Here is a 26,543-nt window from a genome sequence, read left to right as displayed (position 1 = left end):
AAAGATTTCCACCAACATGTTGGTCAGTAACAGAGCAAGAAACACATATTCATTATGCAGGATAAAAAAAACTGTTTGACCTCTTAGTCCCCCCCCCCCCTTTTTTTTTTTTTGCATTGAAATACAGATGGTTTTGTGGTAAAGACACTGATCTATGGCTTTAATGAAAGAACCCAACTGACCACAAGGAGTTCAGATCTTCAATCTGGCAGAGAGCATACACAACACCAGGTCAATCACCTCTTTCTGGACCATTTAACTAGATGTAGCTACAGGTACATGTATGCATGTGTGCACACACACACAAAACTGTAGGCATGGAACCACAAAAGTGGGACAGAAACCAACAATTTCCTCAGTCAGCTTGAAAGGCAGTGGCACTTTGTGTCTCCTGCTCAAAAGCAAAATCATTTAAGGAGGATGCTGCTCAACTTCTCACCACTTTTGTGTCTTCTGTTTCAACCTTTCATCCCAATTATCTTTTCTAGTTAGGATTACAGCCTAAGATATTATGACATCTAGCATCATCACTTCAATTTTTATTTTTTTTAGAGAGTCTCAAGCCAAAAGGAACAACTGTGAGTAACACAGCAAAAAATTCTTCATCCTGCTATACAAAGGAAGCCTCAGCTTACAGCAATTCATTATCATATTCTCTGCACTTGAAGCAAGCAAAATCTGTAAGCTCCAGTCGGCTCCACAGTGAAATCAGCTTGAAGAAATAACAGTATCATGGGAATTTGCTGAGAAAATAACAATAAAAATTTCTGCTCCAGTGAGAGGGATTAGGCCATTTACAAGCTGAAGTCTCTAAGAGCCATCCTTCCTCCTCCTCACTCAAGTGGGTCCTACTTTCCTGCAGAGTGATAAGCAGAGACTTTTTATGAACAGAAGGTGAAGGTCATGTTATGTGATCTACTGCCTGAGAGTCTGGACACAGAGTTCAGCCTTTTATATCACAAAGGAAGCATGAAAATTATGTATGAAGCAGTGTATTTCCAAAATTATTCTGGATCGATTTCTAGTATTGGCAAAATTCTATTTCAAGTTATCTTGTAAAATTAACAATTAAGATTAGCAAGCTGGTCAAAGACTACACAAGATTACAAAGCCTTTGGTATAGAAGACTCCTTTTAAGAAACAAAGCTGTTAATGTGCAAGTTGTCATTCATTTTAATTTCCCTCTTAAAAGAACAAATTAAAAAAACCCCAACAAAACAAAAGGCTTCAGAAATACAGATGCATGAAAATTTAAAAACAACATGGTAATATTTTCTATATCATCTGAGAGACAGTGATTATTCCCACCTGTAAAACTCTGCCTCTTGCAAGACTCCCCAGACAGCAACCCCTCAAGCAGTCTCCTCCCTCTGCAGGACTGGGTATCACAAGTGAACTGCAATTATTTTCCTTTCAGCTGCATGCATTAAGTAGTGCTGATGAATTGTAACAACACACATACACCAGCCAAATACTGGAACTTGCTATTAAAATGTCAGAAAAAAAAAATCTCTGGATATTCCTGCCCATTCCTTCACATTAAAAGATACACACTTGGTATTACACTCATTTCTGTATAACCAGCCAAAGTGAAGTGTTTCCCAACGTCCTATAAGCCTAACATTAGATCCTATGTGCTTCAAAAAGCAACAGCATGGAAAGTACCAGTCAGCAAGCTCTTAGTGTCCCCTGCTATCATAGTTTATGAAGCCTGCTGGAACAGGTTTGTAAACAAAGTTAGAGATCAGGTAGAAGTTTATAGTAAGAGCACAACTCCAAATTGTGCAGTGAACAGCTGCCTCCGCTGAATCAAGTTCAAATTTACCCCAGATAATTTAAAAAGCAACAAATTGGCACCTGAGACTTTCTAGGAGAAGGTTATAATAAAAAGTCTTCCAAAAAAATTTTTAAAACAAAGTGTCCAAGAAAAACTGCAATACCAATTGAGCAGGACGGGGTCACTTCTGGGAATCAAAACCGTGAGTAGGCGGTTCTCTGCTGCTGCTGCTGGGATGGAGGCTGTCCTTGCTGCTGCTGGAGACGAACCTGCTGCGAGTACGGGTCCTCAAGAGACTTAACAAAAATAGTTGTTTTAGGCCCAGTTTTCCAGACAATACCGTTTGAATCTATCACAGAGGACTCCACAGTGATGTTGTGGGTGCCAAGGATCACAAAGTTTAACAGAAACTGAGTGCTGAAGTAGTCGTTGTGCGGTTCCACCCTCTGCTCCATTTCATTGGTCATGCTGTCGATAGGAATCTGAGAACACAGATGGAAGGTTAAAACACCATTTTATATAAGCCTGCCAAAAATAAGTTTTCAGCTCTCCACTTGAAGGAGAGAGGAGAAAAAAGGAAAAATCTGTCCTCAATTTTTCTAAACCAATACATATGCATACTTGAGACAGCTTGACAAGCTAACAAGTCATCTTCTACCCGAGGTTCTACTTTTCCACAAAGTAATGTGAGTCAAACATTACACACTTCCCAGTCCTGTTCTTTCACAAGCCATTGACTTTCTCCTATTCCCCCTCAAAAAAAACACCAAACAACACAACAAACAAAAACCCAACCCCGAAACCCACCAAAACAGCCCTTTCACTAAGTATCACATTAGCAGAACCTAAATCTCAGTCATGCAATCTTTGATAAAACCGTTGACTTTAATTTAATATGTGCCTCCTCAGATGCTATTTCACGTGGACAGTCTGTCCTAACAATTTCCACAAACAAAAGAACCTTAACATGACTATAAAAAATTTCAAGAGACTATATGGTAGAGAATAATCTACTCCTGGTTTGGTTTTTTTTCCCTGTGGAGTTTTGTATGATATATAAAGAGGCCGAGTTTTCCTCATCTCAAACTGATTCCTAATGACTTGTTCTGAACATCACAAAGCCCCTTTGTTTGGAAGAAGAGCTGTTACAAAAAGGTATTGACAATATTGCAGCCTTAAAAATCCCAGATCCCCCTCCACACGTTATGCTTGGCTCTGGCCAGTGCTTGAATGGCAACTGTCAGAAGTGAAAGGATTACAGAACCACGCATCCATCTCAACCTGGAAAACCTGGAAATTCTGCTACCCGGAGTCAAACAAAAGAAAAGGAAAACACAGCAAAAAAGCTTAAGACTCCTTCTGGCTCTATTCCATCCATACCTTATAGTCTTGTCCAGATTTGCTCTGCAGCACTGAAGAGACATTTAGACAGACGGACTGGATTTTACGGAAAAGGCCTGGTTTAGATCCATGCTGAACCACTCCTTCCACCTTGAGGGCCAACTGCTGGTTGTTCTGTACTGCTATAGGTTCTGCTGGGTTCCTTGGAGACGGGGATAGAGCAAGCTGGAACACAAGTAAACAGAGCAAAATGTCATTATAAGCCTCCAGAAAAGCAAACAAAATTCAAGGATGAAACAGGACACCTTCTTATAGAAAAATTTCCAAGGAGAGGGTGGGTAGGAGAAACAGCAAATGGAAACACAGACATTATCAGAGACTCATTACTATATTATTTAATAAACATCATCAGCAATAGCAGATACTATCTTTATATCAGTTTCATTCACTACACTTCTTCAAAAGATGTGGAAAAAGATATTCCACAGAATAGCCACAAGTATATTAAGCTGAATGAAGAAGCAAAATGCAGTAAGATTGAGTATTGAAAAACTTAAGGCTTTCACTTTTCCCAGAAAAAAGGAGCACTTGAGTAAAACAACAAAAACCATGACCATAGTCATATATAGTCATTCTCAGTCAGTGTGCTGATATATATGACAATTTTCTTCCAAGGCAGTAAACATTGCTTTTTCAAGGAAAATAAAAAAACCCGATACAAATCTATAAAAGCTGCCTTCCTAGGACCAGAATTATTTCGCTTTGCAGAATCAGAATCAACAAAATTTCCAGCTACATTTTATCTTTAAGGATTTGCAATCAAACAACTGAATCCCACTTGCCTAAGTCACAGCCTAGTGGTTCTGAACAACCATACATACATTCAAGTTGTTCAAGTTATTCCTAACAGATTAACCCAAATGCTATTTGCAGTTGTGTATCTTGATTAAAAATGCTGAAGCTTTGTGCCTTCAGTAGGGCTTTTCTCATGAAGTAAAGACTCTGTAAAGAGAAATTGGAGGCCATATTTGAGCAGTACATACCTTAATACTTGTAGACTGCAGCTTTTGGAAAAAGTACCTTTGAAATGAAAGGGGCACCTTCAACAAGGCAATGACAGCATTGCACAGACAAGCTGTATGCTGCAAGAAACAGAGCCAAAACAATTTAGAAAAATTATCATTCATGACACAGGAAAAAGACATGTGTTTGAGGTACTGAAACAGCAGGAATTTCCATTATAAGTCCAAAAATATATTAATACAGTCATAGAATTACAGCCACTAAGATGACAGTGACTACATTCAGCCTCTCTGTTTATGTTCTGCCCCCTATTGAAGGAGGTATTCTGCTCTGGAAAGAGCAAGGTGGCCAAGCAAAAGAAAAATACAAATCTTTCCAGTCCTAGTGTTAGATTTGGCAGAGCAGGATCTGCTTAAAACACTCATACACAAAACCAGCAGACACAAACCCTCAAATAAACAACTCCCCTCCAAGCAAACAACACTGGCACCTATCATGACTTAATGCAATGCAGCAATTAAGTTTTAAGCCTCTTGTCTACTCTTCTTTTCCCTGCTGCACCATGCCTCTGGCTCAGATGAACACAAGCAGTGCCACTGAAGTCACCAAGCTGCCCCGGTGTGGAGCCAGTCACAACTACATTTACAAGGTTTACCTTTGCTGTGGTTTACATGACTCATTCCTCTATTCCATTTGGAACTGGTAAGGACTGTTGAATTTAGAAACCAGGCAAATAAATGCCAGCCATGACAAACAAACTACCTTGTTCCCACTAACATGCACTTCAGCTTTATGATGTTCACTAGCAGTAAGAGACAAACCCACCAGCCCCGTAAAGGAGAGCGTTATCAGCTCACTGTTTGCACCTGGCACACTCCACTTTGTGCTCTCTGATGATCTGCTTTGATAAGAGAAATGCTACACTCACAAAGCACAGTTCACCACTACCAGCTCAGGGACTAAAGCTAGGCTGCTGTGTGGGAGGGGGAGAATCCCTTCACAGCGAGAACGTGAACAAAGACAATGTGCTCCAGTGTTTGACAGTGAGTGTGGTGAGGGGGTCTGGCAGAGACCTGACAGTACTTGTAGTTACCTTATCAGCATCTGCTGTGCTGTTAGTATGGAAATTTTTAAAATATTGCTTTTAATCAGACCAGTAAGGTTACAGATGTTTTAGCAAAACTGTTTTTGAAGTGTTTTTAAACAAGTGTGTCTCTGTAGAGACTGTTTGTGTCAGTAATGTTAAATAACTGAGAATGCTTCCCAGTTTCTTGCCAAGCACAGATATATGGAGTTGATGGGGTTTTGCCCCCTTTCTCTATGCAATATACATTTAAAACTGTTACTTGCCAAGTAAGACACAGGAGCATATTTCCTGTTGAGGGATTCCACTTCCTCTAGTACATGATTAAATACAGACATCATTCTTCTTTCATATTCACTTTCAACATGAGCTGTTCCATTTGAGCTATATTCCTGGAAACTGAAAAAAAACAACAACAAAAAAACCCAACCTTTTCATTGTGTCTAACTTACTTTCCTCATCATAACCTGGAAGGCACACTACCAGACAGACCCAACAAGACATTACAACCTGAAATCCATTAAGAAATGTCTTTCAAATTGTTTACTCTAAGTTTTTTACTATTTTTCCACTATAACACTTGCCCGTTACATTTAAATCTTTCTTAACTACCACTCACTCACCACTTTCTGTCCCCACCCTCTCACTTGAAGCAGTGACAGTTCTAACAGACTCAGCATACCTACTTCCCCTGGCTTTTATTTAACCCTGCAGTGTTTATAACAGTTACAAGAAACTCACCACACAAAACAAGAATGCCAGTCAGAATTAAGACTAAATCTGGAAGTTTATCATCTCCTGCTTTGAACACAATTCCATCTCCTAGACAGCCAGCTTCATACAAATTTGACTAATACATCTTTAAGCAAGGCTTAATTCATAATGAGTACTACAGACACTTAGGATGTTCACCTTTATCACCAGCTATAAAATCACAAAGAGATTTTATTCACAGTATTTTCCATTTAATCTCCATTTAAACTCTGGGTGTTTCAAACAGTGATTCAGTTCATCAGTACTTCAAGGTTGTTTTCTAGAGGATTGAAGGCCACTGTTAGAAAAAGAGCCAGAGGTGATGGCTTCACATTAAAAATTTGAACTAGTTTAGTGCATGTACTTTCACAACTTTGAAGGAAGCTAAGATGCACTTACAAGTGCAAGCAACAGGTATGGGATCTAACACACAATGACACAAATTAAAATAAGTGGCTAAAGGAGAGATTAAAAGTTTAAGTCTATATTTAAGACAAGTCCATTATAGTGCTGTCAAGAGCAAAATCAGTATAAAATACAGAACTCAAAAGAGAGTCCCCAGCCTGCCAGGTCTAGCACAGCAGCAACAGATCCTCAAGCCTGCTCAGACTATAATTAGAAGGGTCTACTGAGAAACTTTCTGAATTCAAATTCCTTGAATTCCTAGGTTTAAAGCTCCAAGGATTCATTAATACGCAGAAAAGGAGTATGCAGTTAACCATCAAACCTACCTTGCAGATTCTGGATCCAAAATCAGAGCTTCTATTGCATGTGAAATCAACAGGCAGCTCTGCTGTTGTCTGATGTCAACAATAAGGAGTTAAAAGACTTTCAAAGTTGGCACCTAAAGCAAGAAATGTAGTGTATTTAGTGGCACTTTTCCTTGCTTCTGAGAAGTAATCCTACAGTCATTACTAATTTAGTAAACAAAGAGCAAGAACTGTGAAAATACCAAGTTATATGCTGCTCCAATTTTTGTGTGTTGTTTATGAAGTAATTCCAAACAATAGTATGGTAATGATTATTTTCAAATAGGTTTGACGCAAATATCAGCTAATTTTTATGTTATTAACTTTCAAAATGACTTTATGGCAGTCTTCACGGAAAAGAGGATTCTTATGCTTCATGCTGTCCATACGAGAAGGAAAATGGACAAATTGTAAGATTATTAAAAGGATACAGTTCTACATTCCTTAGAGTTGCTGAGTCTGCATCAAAAGATGACTGATACAGATCTCCATACCGTGTAGCCAAGTTTCGGAATTCCTCCATGGAGTGTTTCATCTGCAGAGACAATGTTACTAGGCAAAAACACAAAGCAAAGCAAAACAAACAAAACCCCACATATCCAGAAAACCCCACTACACTGTAGCATACAACAATGAATGAATAAGGTGGCATATTTGAGAAAAATTCATTAAGTTCTTGCTTCTTCACTCGGATAAAGATTACCAAAGTGACAGACTCTCATCCATGCATTAAACAGCTACTTTTCCTGCACCAACAAAACCTCCTTGGGTTAAAAACAAAGCAAACAAAAAAAACCTCCATCAACAACCTCCTCCATCAATAAATAAAAATAAAAAAATAAATAAAAATAAAAATAACCGGTAAAGCAAACTGCTATGTCTTTCAAGGACTACCCACTGGTTCCTTCTGGCAGACCACGTGCATTTAGAAGCAAACCTTCTTGGTGTTCCATACAGTACCAAGGCAGCTGCCAACACTCAGCAAAAGGAGTTGCAGAATGATCCTCAGGTATATGTATGTATTCTTCCTTGGTGTACTCAGAGTGTCTGAGGTGTTTCAAATCAAGGTGTGAAAAGCCTTGCTGCAAGTTTGAGTGAACCAAGTGACTTGCAACATGCATTTCCTTGGAAGCTGTGTGTGTGACTGGAGGAGTAAACACACGTGCACACTCAGCTTCAAAACACAGCCTGCTACAGGCAGGTGTTTTCAGAGCTACAGGTGAAAACCAAGGTCCACTATTCAGAAAAACCCACTTCACAACTACTTTTCATTTCTTTTTGTCAAACAAGTTTGCTGAGAAGCAAAATTCATAGCAGAGTCACAAACATAACTGCACAAGAGTGGAACGGGAGCACGTGCCTGGTTAGAGATGCGTCCACACCTCTGGAGATCATTTCCCGATGTCATAGCAATCGTTGTGGCAATAGCTGGTGGTGGACTTGTTTTTAGGCTGTTGCAGGTACAAATAAGTTGAGAAAAAGCTTGCAGAAGGTCAATCCTGAGTTTCACAAACCCACACTGAAAGCTCAGAGGATTAAGTGGTGTACTAGCAGCCTGAAACACAATAATAGGGATGTTGGCAAACTAGGTCAAAAGCAAAAATGATAAAATTACACTGCAGTGTCGCTGAACAGTCACATCAGACAACTGAATTCTTAAGTTCAATTCTAAAAGCTGGTTTTTTAAAACAACATTTAACAGGTTGCTCAATTTCAATCACACTAAATATAAATGACAGAAGTTACACAATTACTAAGTCATATTCCAAGCGTATCACCCTTGTACCAAATGCAACTTAAGCAGTTAAAATGCTATTAGGGCACCTATTTCCTTTTTCCAAGGCCAAGCCATTAGGCTTCAAATGACATTAGCCCAGATACTCTCTACCATAAGAAAGTGTACACTGAATTGGATGGCAAACAGAAACACGAGGACTGAAAAAGTGATTCTCTGCATCAGCCAGAAGAGAAAAAATTGGCTGAAGTTACCCACAGCAAGAGGAAGGGGTGATTTTTTTGGAACTGTGAACTGGATGGGAACATTGTGAAAGCACTGAACCTTGCATGTGATGAAGAGACACAGTCTAGTGGTAACTAAGAACAGTAAATAACAGAACTCCAGGAGGGTAGACAAGCTGCTATTGTTCAGAAAATACAGTTCTGTGAAGCTTTGCTCCCTAAGAGCTTATCTGACTTGTAGAAGCATCTGTGACAGCTTAGGACACCCAGGAAGGGGTAAACTGCAGTACCCAAGGTTTGATACTAGTTAAGCAAAAAATCCACTATTTATTTTTCCTAAACTGCTGGATTTTGGGAAGAACAAGCCCTCTGCAAAACAAAGCACTGGGACTTTCTCTCAGACTCATATTATCTTCCCCCATGCTCCTTATTCCCCACCAGGTCATTTCCCAAAGCAGGAAGTTATAACCTACCCCAAAACCTTACTAAGAACCATTTCTTTACTGGCAGAAGACCTGAGAACTAATTTCTCACAAAACATCCCATCATCTGAGAAGTGGCCCACTACTGACTAAAGTGAGGAAACATCAGCCCACTACAACCAGTTTAAACTACTGAATTAGATTTCAACTGAAAAAATAAGACCATTTCATACTCGAGCCATTAAGCCTCTCTTATCTATCACTTTGCTTTTCCTTCTCCAAGGGCACAAAAAAACTCTTTTGAATTGGAATTGTTCCATTTATTCTGCAAGGATGGTTTCAGAAAACCCTCTGTGGAAGAGGGCTACACTGCACTGTAATTGCTCCAGAGAGACTACATGCTTTTAAAGAGTAAAATCCTTATATCAGAAAATCCAGACATTTTTAGTAGCACAAATTGGACTTGATTCTTGTAAATGGAAATACAAGCTCATCTCATTAATACTGCAATTTACCTGATCTGCTGTGGGCAATAAATGAATTACAATTCTTTTTTGAAAGTGACAGAAATATTTCTTTGGCTTAGCCAAGTTCTTCAAACACCACCACTTGCTATTGAGATATTTGGAATTAGTACTACTTAACCAATGGCTGTATTAGTGCTTTGTTCAAGTTCTGTATCTTCTTTAGATCACCAGCAGTGAAAAATAAACCCAGTGCTTCCATTGAGACACATGATCTGTGCCAGAAGGAGCAGGACCCATTCAAAACCTTTGCTAACCCTACAACGAAGTACACAGCAAGGCCAATGGGGACTGTGGTCACTATGCTCCCTGACAAGTCCCTGTTCTCCCACAGGGTAAGGGAGAACCTCTTATCCATAAAGCAGTGGGACTTCTTTCCCTCAAGTGCACTAACTCCCACAAAAGAACACTCTGCAGTGCAAGATAGAGTTTTATGTGTATCAAGCAGGAATTGAGAAATTTTCCAACAAGATCAGGCACTGCCTGAATATTTCATCATTGCTTAACGGGGCTGACTGAACATCTGCAAGACATTTACTGACACTGTGTTTTCCAGCTACAAAGTGCTACACAAGGTTCATCACATGCACCGCTGGTCTGTGGTACCAGCAGTGCTGAGTCATGCTCTGCACTGAAACAGCAGCAGCAGGAAAGCTCGAGTAAGAGAGAAGAGACAGCAAAAGCCTTCAGCAGGAAGGCTGTCACGTGCATTTTATGGCACTTTGCTCCCCTTGGAGAGGCTGAGTTCTATAGACAAGCAGTGAGTGGCTCCTTTTACAGCTGATACACTCAAGCATGGTTGGGAAATTGTTCAGAGTGATGCAACAAGTCAGCAACAACCAGCAGTAAAACCTGATTTCTTCCTCTCTCGCCTACAAAACCTCTACTTACTCCTCTGGCCCTCAATCATCCACAAGGAGGGCACTGCACCCAGAAAAGCACTATGTGCAACATGCAGGAACTGATGTCATCAGAAGAGATGAAGACAGGAATCCTTCAACAGAAAAAAGCCCTGAACTCCAGGGAAAGGGTAATTAAATTACTGGATCACAGAATGACCTATTTAAGCAAGTTATTTTCCTGCCTGTATTAAATATTAACATCTAATTAGATGAGGTCCTCTTCTCAATGTCTTCTCGATGTTAGAGAAATCTTGAAGTGTTGAATTAAAAGTCTTATTCACTCAGCCAACAGTTAAAGACAAACACTTCAGGGCTGATGAGTCTTTCTCTCTGAGGACAAAAGTAGCAATTTATGTCATTTCAGCTTATTCTGGAACATTTTATTAATAAATAATAATATCTGAACTTTATTAAAAACTAGTGTCTGAATTGTCATGACCCTAACAGTCCAGTAACTAAAACAACAAAGCAGCTTCACTGAAGAGGCATACAGAAAACTGTATGTAAAGATTTCTTCATGGAAACTAAAATATGAAAAAAAGCATTGTGTGAAGCTGGATCATCTTTTGTTAAGAAGCAACTTTACAGTAGGAACTGAAAGTCCCTATTCATTAATGCCTTTTTTTTTTTGTTTACATTCACAGACATCATACAGCTTCTTGCTATTTTTACCACTTTGGAGAAGCAGAAAGTATTTGCATAAAAAAGCAGGTACCAGTTGGATTTGATGAAACTGAATTATCCTTCCTCCTCTTACTAACTTGCTGTTAGGATTCTATGAGATCACAATGTCAAATACAAGGCAACATGAACTCAGAAGGAGGGAGGAAGATGATTGAATCCTTCTCTGTATTTCAAGAAGACAGCAGCCAATTTAGGCCAATTCCCAGGCTTGGCTATTACAATAGCTTTTACTCAGCCAAAGCAAGGAGTGGAAAATTATAAAATTATAACTTTAATTAAACAAGATCTGTCACATTTCCTATGATCTAATCAAGGCAGGAAATGAGGGGTGGAAGGAGAAGAAAAAGCAAAGAGAAATCTAGCTAATCACACTTGGCTGAGCTACAGGATCTTTTCTCTCAAGATGCAGTGTGTTACAACTGAGATGCCTGCAGAGAAGAACCAGAGAGTCTGGCAGATGCCAGACATATTTAAGAACTTTTCAGAGAGTTAAGAGCAGAAACCAAAGAGCCATGATGCAGTACACAGAAACATCACCACGAAAGATGTGAGCTGACCGTCAGTGACGCTATTCCTTTGTGGTAGGATTTTAAGGCTTCGGCAATGCAGGAGAGCGCGGAGCTGTAGTTGTCCTCCTGCAGGCCTGTCAGGCACTGCTCTGCATGGGAGAACTCCTTCAGGCTGTTCAGCCAGAAGTAGAAGTGTTCTGAAGCCACCTGAGTCAGCAGGCTTTGATACAGTTCTCTGGCCATGTCGTGGTTGCCCTGTAATGACAAGAATGTTTCTGAAACAGGACATGAAGCAAGGCTGGGGCTTTCTACAAAACTTACACAAATAAGAAAACAAGAACATCTCCAGGACTACTCCCAGCTTCAAAACAGAAACAGTGAAACTTTTACCAATCATCTGATCATGGCAATCTTAACAATACATAAAAGCACAAATGCTTATTTTATGGAAATGCCAGCCTGTATAAAGTGTAGTATTTATTTACACAAGCCAATTCAGTTAAGATGAGAAACAAACATGGAAATTTACCTCATCATCTCATATTAGGGTTTCTGTGTAATTCTAACCCCAAATGCGAATCTACTGAAGGGAAAAGGGCAACAGTATCTTTTTCTTCCTTTCTTCACATTGAAGAAAGAGAAGCATACATCAGGATGACCTGTATCACATTCTGAAGAACAGTCAGACAATACAGATTAGGTGTGTGCTCAAGAAAGTGCCAGGACATCACTTACTTCCTTCTCAAATACTTCAAAAACACAAATGAAAAAACATTTTGATGGGATGAGTGTCCTAAATGATACATATCTGAATGAGCATTCCAGGGAATTAAGAGGGAAAGTGATTTTTATTTTTTTTCCCCCATTCACTTCCTCCTCCCAAGTCCTATGATCTTCCTTATTCCCTTACCCAATTCAAAGAAATCCCTAGCATCCCTTCAATCACAGCAAACCATTTTTCTCCAGGTATTTTCACTTACCATCCTGGAAGCCTGCCTGGCTATCCTGTAGGCTGTCCATCCATTGGAGGCATTCTCAAGCTGCTGTTTGATAACAGTTTTGATTTCTGTGGACAAAGCTTTCTGACTGGAAACAAATATCACTGTGGCAAGAGAAACCTAGTAGAGAGTGGAGGAGTGAGGAAGAAAGTTATATTTCAGTAACTAAAGAAAAGAAAAAAACCCAAGCCAGTTCTGTTTTATTTTGGACTCAAAACTACGTAGAAAATTACATATATATGTTTTAACTGCAAAACTTCTCAGTCACATCTTTTAAGTAGTTACAGCAATCCAAGTATTTCTTGTAGATAAAAGTAATTTTCATTCAAAGAATCTCTACTCTGCCTTTTAGCTGAAATATTTCAAATGCTCCAAATAAATTAACAGAAAGCTTGTAATTTCTCTTTAAAATTCGAATTCTTCTCCAAATAGATGTGATGAAAGCATTTTTCTCTCTTACAGTATATTAAGTCATTTGCCTCAGAGCACCCTATATAAATAGAGCTAGCTGCCATTTGGCCTTCAACCACTACTTTAGAGATACCCCAATAATTTCAATAGCCAGGCTTGCCTAAGCAGTGCCATCTGCTGGAAAATCTAATGGAATACACTGCATAGTTCAGGCTCCATCTAGGAGCTATCTCTATACTCTGACATATGGAGGTCAAAAGTTAAAACAAAACTGAGAATAGTGGCTACAGACGGGCACATCAACCTGGACATAACAAACGTCTTAGCTGCCTTTCAAAATACAAATTCAAAAAACAGCTTTTCATACAGACTGTATCCATCAAGGGAGGTCTTACCAAAAGTTCCTGTTTTTTATCTGTGGCAGATTGTCCAATTAATTTATAGAGGTCCATTAGGTCTCCTAGGATCCCATCTGCCAAGACAGGCAGCTGCATGGCAATGGCTGCTAAGCAGTGGCACATGAGGATCCTGGCATTGTCCTGGGCACTGTGCAGCTGTGTCAGCAGGGATTCCACCACGGACTGGCTCAGGTGAGGGCGGCACTTCACCAGCTTCACCATGCACGTCAGCGTGATCTGCAACTCACACAGTCAACAGGTACAATCAACACCACGTCTTCAAAACCAAAAAAGCCAGGCACACTCACTTGTCTGCAAGTATGACTGCAGAAATACAGATCTGGAATTTCCACAACCATGTTCTCTAAAAAAGACGAGATTTTTCTAAGAGCCCAAGCCTTTGTCCCCGAGCTCCCAGAACAAAGACACATCACAAATTCAAGAAACAGCAGTAGTCTCTCACACCACCAGCCTTTACAAGTAAATAACTAGAAAAATTACTGATAGTTTCTGAAGCAGGAAAATAAGAATAATTATTTATAGAAGTGTTGTGACCATGTACACTGCATCTCCATCTCCAAAAAGCAAGTTACCTCCAAGATTCTCTTTGTCCTCCAGAGATACCACCATCCAATGTTCATGTTTTATTACAGCTGTTCCTCTGAGAGAAATGCTCCCTGCCCCCCACAACAATTCACTTACTCTAGAGCTGAGAGGAGCTGTACTATAGCTATGCTCAGTTTCTCTACTGCTCTGAACTCTGGTTATGGACGAACTAGAAAAATCTTCTTTTCCCTCCAGTCTGTTATGCTTCCACCAGAAACGATCTGGTGCACACCAGCCTCTCTGTTGTACAAGCTGTTGTTACAACTTGCAGCTGTGAAGAGGAAGACAACAGTAATGTCACCTTTAAGGTAGCCTGAGCTCCTGGGCTGTCATCTTGACTACAAAGAACAAGAAGAGCTTCTAAGCCAAAAACTGCATCTTGCTCCAAAGGCAGAAGATCTACAAAAAGAAAAACAGTTAAAAAGAGTTTAAAAGAGTTAGTTTGTTCTCTGATCATAGCTGGTGTAATGCTTGCACTGCTGTTGCAGCCATGACAATTAAGAATCTTCCTAACATGTCTGCTTTACCTTACTTTGATGAGAAACAATTCTGCCATTCCATGTCTTGGGTAACTATTCAGCAGTCACAGTGACGTGTGTAAAGCATGCATAAATCTTGGGACTAAAAACTTCTAAATGGCCTGTTATTATTTTGCAACAGACTCTGTGCAAAGGGCTTTCAAGGATTGACCAACACTTCAGCAGTCTTACAGAAGAGGTAAAACAAGCATTTATTTAGCACCACTTCTACTCTACCCAGTAATTTTCTCTAAATTAGACAAAGATGGAAACTTCCCAAACATTCATAAAATCAGACAGAGTATTTCCTACTAGATTATAGTCCCTACTCTCCCTAACCAGCACGAGGGATCAGACAGATTTACAGCCAGGTTCACAGTCAGGACAAGTTAATACATGTTAAGTGCATAAGCTTGACTGTAAACAGAGCCTCTTCATTGCCCTTGCTTTCCCTTACCTTTCTCCTGGCAAGAGGCTGATATATTGGTCAGGATTCTCACTCCATGAGCTGCAATGCCACGGTTATTGTGGTAGCAGCACTCCTGTGCTAGTTTTACCAAATCAAATCTTGCAGTTGTAGCTGCTGCTCCTAAATAAAGGCAAGACAAATGGAACATAAAACTGCATGGTTCATAAATATACCACAGATCTTTAAGTACCTTTCTGCAAAACAATTATATTGATTTAGGGTTCTTTCTTATGTTTAAACAATAGGATGAAAATAGCTTTCTCTCCTCAGGCAAAACCAGACTCTCTCATTCTTGAACACTACACAAGTCAGACACATGAGAAAGAACATTTGGATCTAAAGGTTGATGTTTCAGGACTCGGAGAAATATTGCTTTAAGAAATATTATGTCTGAATAAAAAAAGCTGGTGAGTGTATTAATTATTAAGCCATGCCAGAATGACTGAAGAGGATGTACTATTTTTTTTCCCCATTTCTGCAGCCCATGTATTTGAGCTCATAATACTCATTGGGGCAGTCTGGCTTTCAAGAAGAAAAAAGAAAACAGTGTGATCATAATTTTGAGAACAAGATACCTTGAATCACTTTTAAAGTCTACTCTTCTACAATTTCTCCAGTACATTGTCACAAAGCAGAAAGGTTCATCTGGTACTGCTGCAGGTCATGCTCACAGGGGTGGCAGGGTAACATGCCAGCCCACTCTCACATCATGAAGCCTCCCTGCTACTCAAAACTTATGCAAATCCATGGTTTTAAAACTCCTTAAGCAGAATGCAGGTCAGCCATTTGAGAGGCAACACATTTCTTCACAAAATTAAGAAAACTTAAAGACCCAAAGGCAAAAACCATTTTCAAATACCACAGTACCCACAAAACAAAACCTGAGACCATGATTATCCATGACTATACAGTGTCCCATTTGAAGTTTACATATGATGAACACAGTGTGACTCTCAGTGTTCTGAAGTTCAAAAATACTTCTAGAAAATCCTACAAAGTGTTTAGATGAAACTGATCATCAGTAGAAAACCAACCTATTAAAATGCCAAAGGTAACCATCTAAGCCAGTTTTCTTACCTGGAGCACTGCTGAAGTACTGTTTAATGGCAATGGTCCCTGATAATGTGGAAAGAACAGATAACATGCCCATTTTCAAGCTGTCATAAGGAGTGTTAAGAGCAGATTCACAGAGTGCCTAAAAATCAGCAGGGAAAAAAGGTACAGAGGTAAGAAGTCCCATGAGCTATCTGTATGAAAAATTTAGTTGCACTTCTCTGAAAAGTTTTGAGAGTCAAGGTTTTCCCACAGAAAATACTGTACTAAAATCAAAAGTCAAGTCCTGAAGCAGCTGGTTTAGAGGACTGAGCATGCAGCTTGCAGAAAAGTGACAGTGAGTCTTATACACTAGAAAATATCAATTACAAGTCATTTGTTGATTAAACATCACTGGCAAAAGTATTATCAGGTCTCATTGATCCAATACTATAAAAAACTTTACAACAGTTTGAGGCATACTGATTATTTTGCCTTGTAACAATCTGCAAGGTTTTATATAAATATACACCTTGGAAGAGCTAAATTTCAAGTGTCATTTCCTTTAGAAGTATTGGTGTCCAACAGGACTTTTAAGGTTCTTGATAAATATATTAAGGTGTATTTTATATTTTAACTCATTTGTAGTAGAGCTCCTGTCATACTTTTGTGCCTTTTGCCAGATCCCATCACAGGCCTTATGACATCTAGGTTTGAATAACTCTTAAAATGCACATTGTTCTCAATTCCTTATGCCAACACTGCAAACAATTTAGTCATTCACTGATTCTGGATGCTTTTTTAGTCAACAGGCGGGATGGTAATATGAGACACAAATGGAAAATATAAGTATATTCTGCTTTAGAGTGTGTCAAAACTGAATGACAAAGACCCTGAATAAAGATAAACAACACAATTAGCTCCATAGAACATAAAAAACCCCCCATGGTGTTCTTATCAGGCATACATATTGTGTAAGGGTTAAATTCTAAATACATCTGTGGTTTGTACCAATTAGTATTTTGCTAATCCACTGAATAGTGTGGCATCAACTGACAGAGAAAGATACAATGACTGGGGAAGAAATTGAGTCTTGATGTCTCCCAAGACACTGCTGCTTTACTCCAGTGCTATTAGATCAGCTCTCAGGGCATATCTGAAACAGTAACTGTGAAGACTGCCAGGAGCACAGAGGAATAGCAGGATGGACTGCTAATTCCATAGAATAGGCAGCAACAGCAACAGCTTCTGAAGCTGATGTCTAGAAATCAGTGAAGCCTCCACAATGCAAAGACCAAACTTCCCAACTGACCTACACAGGCCAGACTTAAAATGCTGAAGAAATGAACCAATGTTTGTTGGTAAAAAGGTACAAGAGGCACGTCTTGCCATGGGAAAGGCAGAGTCTGTTCCAGTCCCTGCTGTATAAACATTACTATGGAGAACAATTTCCCAACTCAAAATGTTGACTTTTTATTTCAGAAGTCAGAAAAACTCTTATTATTTCTGCATGCCATTCAAAAAGCAGTAACAAGCTTCAGACAATTAGTTTTGTATTAATCTAGTCACTGGTTTAGTTCTGACATCAGTAGAACTTTTTCCTGTGCATTTCAACCATCAGGACACCCACTTTACTTCAAGACACTACCTGATGGTGAAAGCCATGTTATCAATGTCTCTCACTCGTATTGACATAACTACTAACCAGATATAATGGGATAGAGTAGGATTTTCTCTGCAAAAAATCCATAGAGCAATCCATAAAGCAATCCCTTAAAATTCCTGAAAGGAAATACATTTCTGGAGTTAACCCACTATGAAGAATAAAGCATTTCACTAATGCAAAAACCTCTGCACACTCCAAATCATCATCTCCAAGAACTGGGGACAAAGCAGAACATGCTTTACTTCTCAGATGATTGTTAATAAAACCCAGCATAGTTTTTCCTCCCAACTGCCTTATGCTCCAACAGCATAGAACAAAAGTAGCTTCCAAGAGTAACAAAAGCAAAGAAAAAATGACCCAGGAATAAGTAGAGCTGTAACCCTGTGCCATTAAGTTCTTGAAATATTTACTTTCCCATTAATCTAAACTGAAGTTATTTTCCATAGTCATTTCTACCGGAAAAAGAGAAAGGAGAAAAAAAAATGTTCACATGCAACTGTGACTGAAAGAAGGCAGCAGTAATACCTACAATGTAACACTAGTTTCCCCAAATAGCACAGGTGCACTATAAACACTCTCTTCTTCATAAAACAGCAGTCACAAAGCTACTGTTGACGATAAGCCATGAATTCTAAGAAATGAAATCAAAATTCTATTTGTCCTTTCAAGTACACCTCGCTGGATGATATGTTTTGACAAATCCTACAGGCTCTGTTTTGCTCCAGAGCATTGGTGTGGTAAGATCAGTGTAAACGTTCTTGCCTGTTATCTGAGTTTGTCAGATGGAAAAGCTACTTCCTCACTGTACAAAGGCCTACTACATGGCACATGCCTTCCCTCAGTCATAATAGTTCAACTTTAATCCTTGAGTGTCAACTCATCCACTTGAAGACATTCTATGAACTGCTCATTAATACTTGGCAACTCTGCTTGGCAGAGTAACCTAAGGATATGGGGATGAATGTTACTCCTTTCTTTACCTCCCAAATGATTCTTCTGGAAAGAATTCTACAACTCACTGGGAAGTTTCATAATAAACTTTAGCTTAAAAAACATATAGACCTGAATATTTTCTCTGCTCCATGTATGTGGTGTCTTGTTGGCCAACAACTTCAAATCCTGGATTGCAAGCCTCTTCACAGCCTTCCTGGGGTCATTTTTCAAGTACTGCAACAGAAGTTGGATCTGCAACAAAATAAATTCATTCTTTAAGAGAGATGCTGCTAGAAAGAAGTCTCTTGGAAAGCACTCAGGAAGAAATGCTGAGCACACTGAGCCAAAACTAACTTGAAAAAGCATGAACACACCAGCCCTGGTTTTAGTCTCCACTCCCACCCTGGCTACATCAGTTTTAAGCAGTATTGGCTGTTGTGCTGCAGAAATAGAGCCTAAATCTCCATGCTTACTGCCCTTAAAAAAAAACTGAAAACAGCATATTAAGTGTTCTAATGTTGTTTCAGTAGTCTTAGATTCAGTACCATCAAAAGCATCATCTGAAATACAGAAGTGAGCCACAGCAGAGTTTCAGACAGATCAATGCTATTATCTAACATAGACACCAGCCTTCCACAGCTGTACAAGGCTGAAAGAAAGCAAATCGATTTTTGTGACTCCTTTACAAGGATTAGTTGGATAAGTCTCAAGTATCACCGTGTTCAGACCTGCTCTATAAATCACATCCACAAAGCTCATTATCAGAGCATAGAAGCATTGTATTTTTCCATCACTGCTTTCTCATTACTTGGTTTATAGTCCTGAATTTAAGCAACCAATTGAAATTCCTCAAAGATCCCCAAAAAATACATTTTAAATGCATTCCGTGCTATTGAAATATTCATTTGCTTGCATGAAAGAAAGGCAAAAGGCACACCCACAACCCAAGACAATATACAGAAGTGCAAAGTGAAGCCTGGCTTCTACAGGCAAGTTGAAGTGTTTTCAGAAAAAGTCAGGATGTTTATTTTCCTGCATGCGATCGATCCTAATTGATTTGAATCCCAGCTGATTTAGAGAAAGATAGGTTAGGATCTGTAAAAAAAGCTTAGTGGGTTTGATGGGGTCACCTGAAAATGGAACCAGAAAAGGCAAAAATATGAAAGCAGCAGCAGTTTTCAGGGTACTCTTCCTCAACAGTTGGATGGGAGCAAGCAACCCAGCACAACCATCACTGTTTATTTTTATCAGCAGCCAGAATCTGAGTGCTTCTTAAATGTACTTTGTACTTCAAGTGGAAGGCATGCCTGAGGAAGAATTACCTGCTTGGGAATGTCAACCAAAGAAGAAGCAGCAAGCAGGGTAAAGGTGTGCAGGGTGACAATGACCATCTTGGTGGAGGGGTAGGATGTCACCAGCTGCTGCAGCAGCTGCCGGGAGCTGGAGGCCAAGCTCGCATCGTGGTGCATGTGCTGCAGAATAGGGATCAACTTCAGCTTCAAGTCCACAGGTGTGGCCAAACCTACAACAAGGAAAGAAACACAGGCAGAGTTAGTCCTTGGGCTGGCTTTTTTTGGCAGTTCTGAGGCACAGAGTATGTCTGGATTGCTACCAGTGCTGAAAGCAGATTGTGCAATCACTTGCAGTAGCTTCCAATAACCTGATGCCTTATCCTGGTCTTAAAATCAAGAGTCACACACGGTTAGAAGGGGAAAAGGGATCTTACCTTGGTATTTATTTTAAGGATCCTTAGGTGCACACGTCCAGGTCACATGCATCGAGATGCACCCTGCCGAGTACTGTCTATGTCTCTCTCTTTTTCTGACTCTGTTTTCTCCCCCCAACATTGGGTATAACATTATAGGTTTTACTAATTAGCATATCTATCAAAGATTCCCCAATGAGAGGCTCAAGTGAGCCCCCCTCCCCAAGGAACCTTCCCCTGGATGGTTCTATCTTGGTTTACAGAATGTGTCCTGGAGAGGACCTTGGGGTCTGGGGAACACTGATCCCTAGCTACAAAGCTTCTAAAATGTTGAGTCTCTTAGCTTGACAAACAAGTCCAAGAATGAAGGCAAAAAGCACTAGGAGTACAGAAGTTGTAAAAAGGTATAACAGGGGTATAAAAGAAAAGGCAAAAATCTTCATGGCATCAAACCCATGTCCTAGCTAGGTGTGAAATGACAGCACTACCAAGCACTTTCTTGGCTGGTTGAGAAAGCTGCTCCTTGCTTCACTGCAGGTAACACACAAATTAACTCATCTGAAGCAACCTGTCAGAGTCTATGCAAGTTTATTCATCACACTAGAGATGGGCTTTTATTCTGTACCAAACAGGTGCTTCGAAAACTTAATTTTTGAGGATTTAAGATAACCAGACAGATTATTGGTCAGCTAATTTAAAAACTGGAATCATCTGAGGGCAACAGTATTCTAACATGTAAATATGAATAATAAAGAATTTTCAGAAAAATTAAAGCTTTTCCTCTTTATCATTCAACATACACATGTACCTTGAATCATCTCGCTGATTTTATTACATATTCCAACAGCAAAATCCCTGTGGAGAAAAGAAAGTACCAGATGAAATGAAAAATAAAAAATTAAGTAATTAAAAATTTAAGAAAAAATTCAACTGACCTACCAAACACTGTGTTTTAACGATTAAAAGTTACACAAAAGAGTGCCTGCCAAAATCTGTCCTTTTCAGAACCCCTGCACACAGGCAAGATCAAATGATAAAATGAAAGCTTTCAAAAACTGACAAGCTGCACTACATTTTGCTCCCTAATATACCTTCCATAAAATAATTCATGATTAAAGCTGCTATTCCACTTTTAATACTCATATTTATGAGCTTTCCATTTTAGAAAAAAAAAGTCTGCTGAACTTGTATTCAGATTTCCTTACAATACTGTTACTGCATATAATTAAGTGTTTTGCTACAAAGGACAGCACAACAGAAGACAGTAGGGTTTGTGAATGTCAGTGTTAATGGAGTTTCCATTTTCTGTAGTATGAAAAAGTGAAAAAAAAATAGATCTTACTTAGATTGTGCAGAAAAGTTGGCAGCAGCAAATATAGCAGCTTCAACTTCCACGTTATCATGGGAATCCAAACTCTGACGAATACTGTGATGTGCATTCTTCCTTTCTGGAATGATAGATGCCATGCTGCCCAACATCCTACAGAAATCAATCACAGCAAAATCAGGAAGAAAAATGATCATGAAGAAATGATGGAACCAGATAAAAATGTATAAAAACTGGTTAAAGTATTTATATTTTATATAAATATGTGCTCTTTCATGTTGGCTACAGAAATAAACAAATGCTAAAAGTAAGCATATAATTAAATATAACAGATTTCATCATGTGGGTTGTGTCAGTGGTTTGATAAAAATTACATTTTGATACCTTTTAGCTTGAAATTGACACAGTGAGAAACTTACCAAAAACTCTTTTAAAATTCAGGGTGCGCTATGGAATGATTTGTTTCCAACATCTTTCACTGATGTAACATAAGGTTACTAGTTAAAATAGTGCAACACCTTTTGTGTAACTACTAAAAAAGTAACAGATCATCTTATACTTTGCCAAAAATATCTCCAAGATACCTTTCAGGCATATTTAGCATAATCCAATTAAAAGAAGAATGGATGCAGGATTTATACTGATGGTAATTTTAGCAAGAGTTCTGTGCAAATATTTACCCACGGTTATCCACCGATAAAATTCCACAGACAAAATTTTGTTTTACCAGATTGTAGGAACCCAGAGTGCCGAGAACATTTCTCTGCCTGTTTTTAAGGGTTCTTACCCCCCTGAACAACACTGTTTTAACCTCCAACCTTGGAAAAAATTACCAATGATCAGACAAGAACTAGAAAATACAGTGGTGTGACTTAGGTGATAGACTACTATGTAAGATTGTCACAGGGTGAAAAATTTAGAGGTTTTGGGCTTCTCTTTGTAGTAAATAGATAAGAGTAAAAAATATCAAAATGGAGGATTGTTGTTGTTGTTCTCTAGACCTTCTTCTCCTTCTTCTACTACTCCATATTCTGCAGTAAAAGTAGTTTGGATTGATTGGATAGAGAATTCTGCAGTTCTGCCTGTGTTACTGAATAATTGGTAGGAAAGTGAAAATAATGTACATTTTTAGTAACTATTGGTTAAATTATCTTTAAAAGGCTCTGTAAATCTTGATAATGAGACTTCACTCCTGCGTTCTGTGCTCTATGCTGTACCTGGGTCACACTAGTGGCTCTGTTCCTCTGATAAGACTTAATAAACAACTATCTGGCAGCATTGAAACTCCAGGAAAAGTCTTGGTTTATCTTTGAAACTCCTTGCAAGGACTTTTAGAAAATTCTCTCCCACCAGGAGGAATTTGATTTATGGCACGGTTCAGTGTCACCAGATCTTTCTTTCAATATGTTCTTTATTGACACTATTCAAGGAGGACAAAAACAAATCAACAGAAGATTTTACACTAAAACTGCTGAACCAACAGCTATTTTAAGATTTTATTTGATGTATCCTGTGAATTTATTAGTAATTTAAGTATTTTTGCAAACTGAGAGGATTCCTGGGACTTAAGCAGATAACCCTCAATGCCAGTCAACAACTGCAATCCTATGTTAGAACACTGAAGTGGAACTACAAGAAAACATGCAGACATATTGTATTTACAGATTTCTGAGATACCAGGGCATGAAAGTATAATCTCAAATGAAATATCAAAAGAAAAAAGAAATGGACATGTGAGCTCATCAATCAAATGCCTGTTAATGCCTCCCATTTCCCAAGAGTGAAATCAGTAACAGTTCTAGATGGAAATAAGAAAAGAATATAAAGGGAGAAAGAAAAGTGCTCTGTTCACATTTGATTTCATCTGCACAGGGTCTGGAAGATGCAGTTAAGAGGATCATGCTGGATAGCATTAGAGACACACACACCAAACCAGCAGGACAGGGATGTTAAAGACAGATTAATTTTATTTGTTTTCCCACTGGATTCCCAGAAGTTCAAAGCAATCAGTAATATAACAGCACTTCCTTAGAAGTTATTGATCAGAGACCAACAAGCAGTAAACTTCTAGGACAACGCTGAATGAAAAAGTAACAAGGTTCATGTAAATTTTGGTTACAAGTTAACAAAAACTACTTTTCCACAAAAGGAAGCACCTTCACTTAGTCTAAACACATCATAGGCAACATGCGATATATTGCATATAGCTACTGTGTGGATTATGCATACAACAGATTCAGTGTTCTTCTCTTGAGCACACAAAATTTCAACACCGCAAATTCTGTTTTGCCAGATCCATCCACAAAATTCTCACCATCATAAATGGTTAATACCCTTATTCTTGTTAGCACTGATCCTTATCATTCACCCCTTTTAAAGACATATCTTTGCTTTTAACTCTATGAGCAATGTACAAAAAGCCTCCTTTATTTCACTCATAGAGTCATAGAATGGCCTGGGTTGGAAAAAACCTTAAAGACCATGCGGTTGCAACCCCTCTGCCATGGGCAGGGACACCCTCCACTAGACCAGGTTGCTCAGAGCCCCATCCAACCTGGCTTTGAACACTTTCATGGATGAGGCATCCATAACTTCTCTGAGTAGTCTGTTCCAGTGCTTCATCACACTCATAATAAAGAATTTCTTCCCAATATCTAATATAAACCTACTCTCTTTCAGTTTGAAGCCATTCCCCCTTGTCCTGTCACTGCATGCTCTTGTAAGAAGTCCCTCTCTATCATTCTTGTAGGATCCCTTCAGGTACTGGAAGGCCACAATTAGGGCACCCTGAAGCCTTCTCTTCTCCAGGCTGAACAATCCCAATTCTCTCAGCCTTTCCTCATAGGAGAGGTGCTCCATCCCATCTTTGTGGCCTCCTCTGGACTCCTTCCAACAGGTCCATGTCCTTCCTGTGCTGAGAACCCCAGAGCTGGACACAGCACTGCAGGAGGGGTCTCACCAGAGAAGGCAGAATCCCCTTCCTTGGCCTAGTGCATCCTTTTGATGTAGCCCAGAACACGTTTGGCTTTCTGGGCTGCCAGTGCACATTGCTGGGTCATGTCCAGCTTTACATCCACCAGCACCCCCAAGTCCTCAGCAGGGCTGCTCTTGATCTGTTCATCCCCCAGCCTGGATTGATACCAGGGGTTGCCCTGGCCCAGATGTAGCACCTTGTACTTGGTCTTTATATTCTAGATGAGCACTTTTACAGTTACCAACAGATTTGAAGGAAATCAGGATCACTCATGCTGTACATACCGGAGTGTAATAGCCCGAGCAACCGGATCATTGCTATGGATTACTGAGAAAACTCTCTTGACAAATTCATCCACATTTAGGATCTTTTCTAAGTGCTTCTCACTCTGCTGGGTAACTTTCAGTACACACAGCCTCAGGAAGTTGTTCCTGTTAGAAAATACACACATTTCTTTGTCAGGCTATTTTGTAATAAAAATTCAAGCACTTAAAATACTAAATTAATAAAATGTAACTTGAGAGCAAATTAAAATAAGGAAATGTCTATGCTTTAGAAACATTTGAGTACACTGATAAAGTAAAAAAGAGACTGTTAATATACTATTGCCTTATTTTCTAGTTCAGGTAGTGTCAAACTAATGCCCAGTTCCAGGAAAATGAACCTGTTGACACCAGCAAGGAGGGGTGTAAGCAAATGCCTGTTTTGTGCACACAAAGGGATCCAAATCCGCTAGAAAAACACATCCAAGACTAAGACAGAGAAGTCTAATTATCACTGTCAAGGGTTGAGCAAATTTATTTTCCTTCCTGAAGACAACGGTGAAGATTCCACTACATCAGCATACACTTTTGTAAGCTTTTACAAAGTAGCTTTGGTTCCACTATATACATCACTTAGACAGTAGGCACTTGGAAAGCTCTACTTCGAGCTTTGTTAGAGATTAAATTTGCATGTATGATCATTCATCCATTTATGAGTTATAATTTGAACGTGCTTAGGGAGCAAAACTTAGCCAGGGAGTGAACTTAGTCAGGGAAAGAATCCTCAAATCAGGACAGAAGGAAAGGAACTGTTGGTATCACTCACAACCACTTAAGCCCACTAAAGAATTGGAAAACAAGTTTAAATCAAGCACAACCTCAACAGACTGGGTACTGCAGTGGTGTTATCAGGCAAGCACGACATCCCAAACTCCAACGCAGCGACACTCCAAGGCACAGGGCGTTCCTACGGCTCAGACCGGAATGGACAGGACCTGACCGACAGTACTCACCCCACTCTGAAAACATCAGCTAGCTTTAGGAACGCCGAGTTGATGAGAATAGGGAACGGGTATTTCTGGAAGAGCCTTGGAAAGCGAACGACGGCTTCGCACTGCTCCCCGAGTTTGCCAGACCTGAGGCCTAAAGGAGACAGCAGGAATTACAGCAGGTACCTCCAGCCCCGGGTCCGTCCTCCGCCCCCCGCCGTAGATAAGGCGGCACCAAGCAAAGCTCCCACCCGGGAGCCCGGGCCGGCGACAGCCCCGAGCCCGCGCGGGCTCACCTTTGTCCAGCTCCATGAGGGCGGAGTTGGCGTCCAGCTCCTGCTCGCCATAGCCCGCGTCGGCCAGGAAAGACTTGGCGCTGGCCGCCATTGCAGCCGCTCGCCGCCGGCCCCGCGCACGCGCAGCCGCGCTCCCGCCTCCGCCGCGCCGGTCCCGCGCAGGCGCGCGCCTGACCCCGCCCGCCCAGCGCCACCGCGGGAACCGGCGGCGGGTGCGGCCTGGAGGCCCCG

The 26,543-nt window shown here is 39.9% G+C and overlaps 1 protein-coding gene across 1 annotated transcript; it reads right to left on the bottom strand.

Annotated features, from left to right (window-relative positions):
* Positions 1–976: 976 nt before the first annotated feature.
* INTS7 (integrator complex subunit 7) lies at positions 977–26,443 on the bottom strand. Its single transcript, XM_069009582.1, has 20 exons — positions 26,313–26,443; positions 26,041–26,170; positions 25,049–25,195; positions 21,806–21,943; positions 21,272–21,318; positions 20,081–20,280; positions 18,888–19,010; positions 16,205–16,322; positions 15,116–15,247; positions 14,442–14,539; positions 13,532–13,771; positions 12,708–12,845; positions 11,776–11,982; positions 8,088–8,282; positions 7,159–7,262; positions 6,710–6,778; positions 5,492–5,624; positions 4,162–4,260; positions 3,158–3,343; positions 977–2,259 (listed from the first exon to the last, which is right to left on the bottom strand). Exons 1-20 carry the CDS (start codon positions 26,401–26,403, stop codon positions 1,972–1,974), a joined length of 2,883 nt encoding a protein of 960 aa, XP_068865683.1. The 5' UTR covers positions 26,404–26,443; the 3' UTR covers positions 977–1,971.
* Positions 26,444–26,543: the final 100 nt, after the last annotated feature.

This window comes from Aphelocoma coerulescens, chromosome 3 (genome assembly GCF_041296385.1).
Source record: "Aphelocoma coerulescens isolate FSJ_1873_10779 chromosome 3, UR_Acoe_1.0, whole genome shotgun sequence".
In the NCBI taxonomy this organism is placed as follows: Eukaryota; Metazoa; Chordata; class Aves; order Passeriformes; family Corvidae; genus Aphelocoma; species Aphelocoma coerulescens.
Note: the sequence above shows the minus strand (reverse complement) of the source record. Positions and strands in the feature narration are given on the sequence as shown.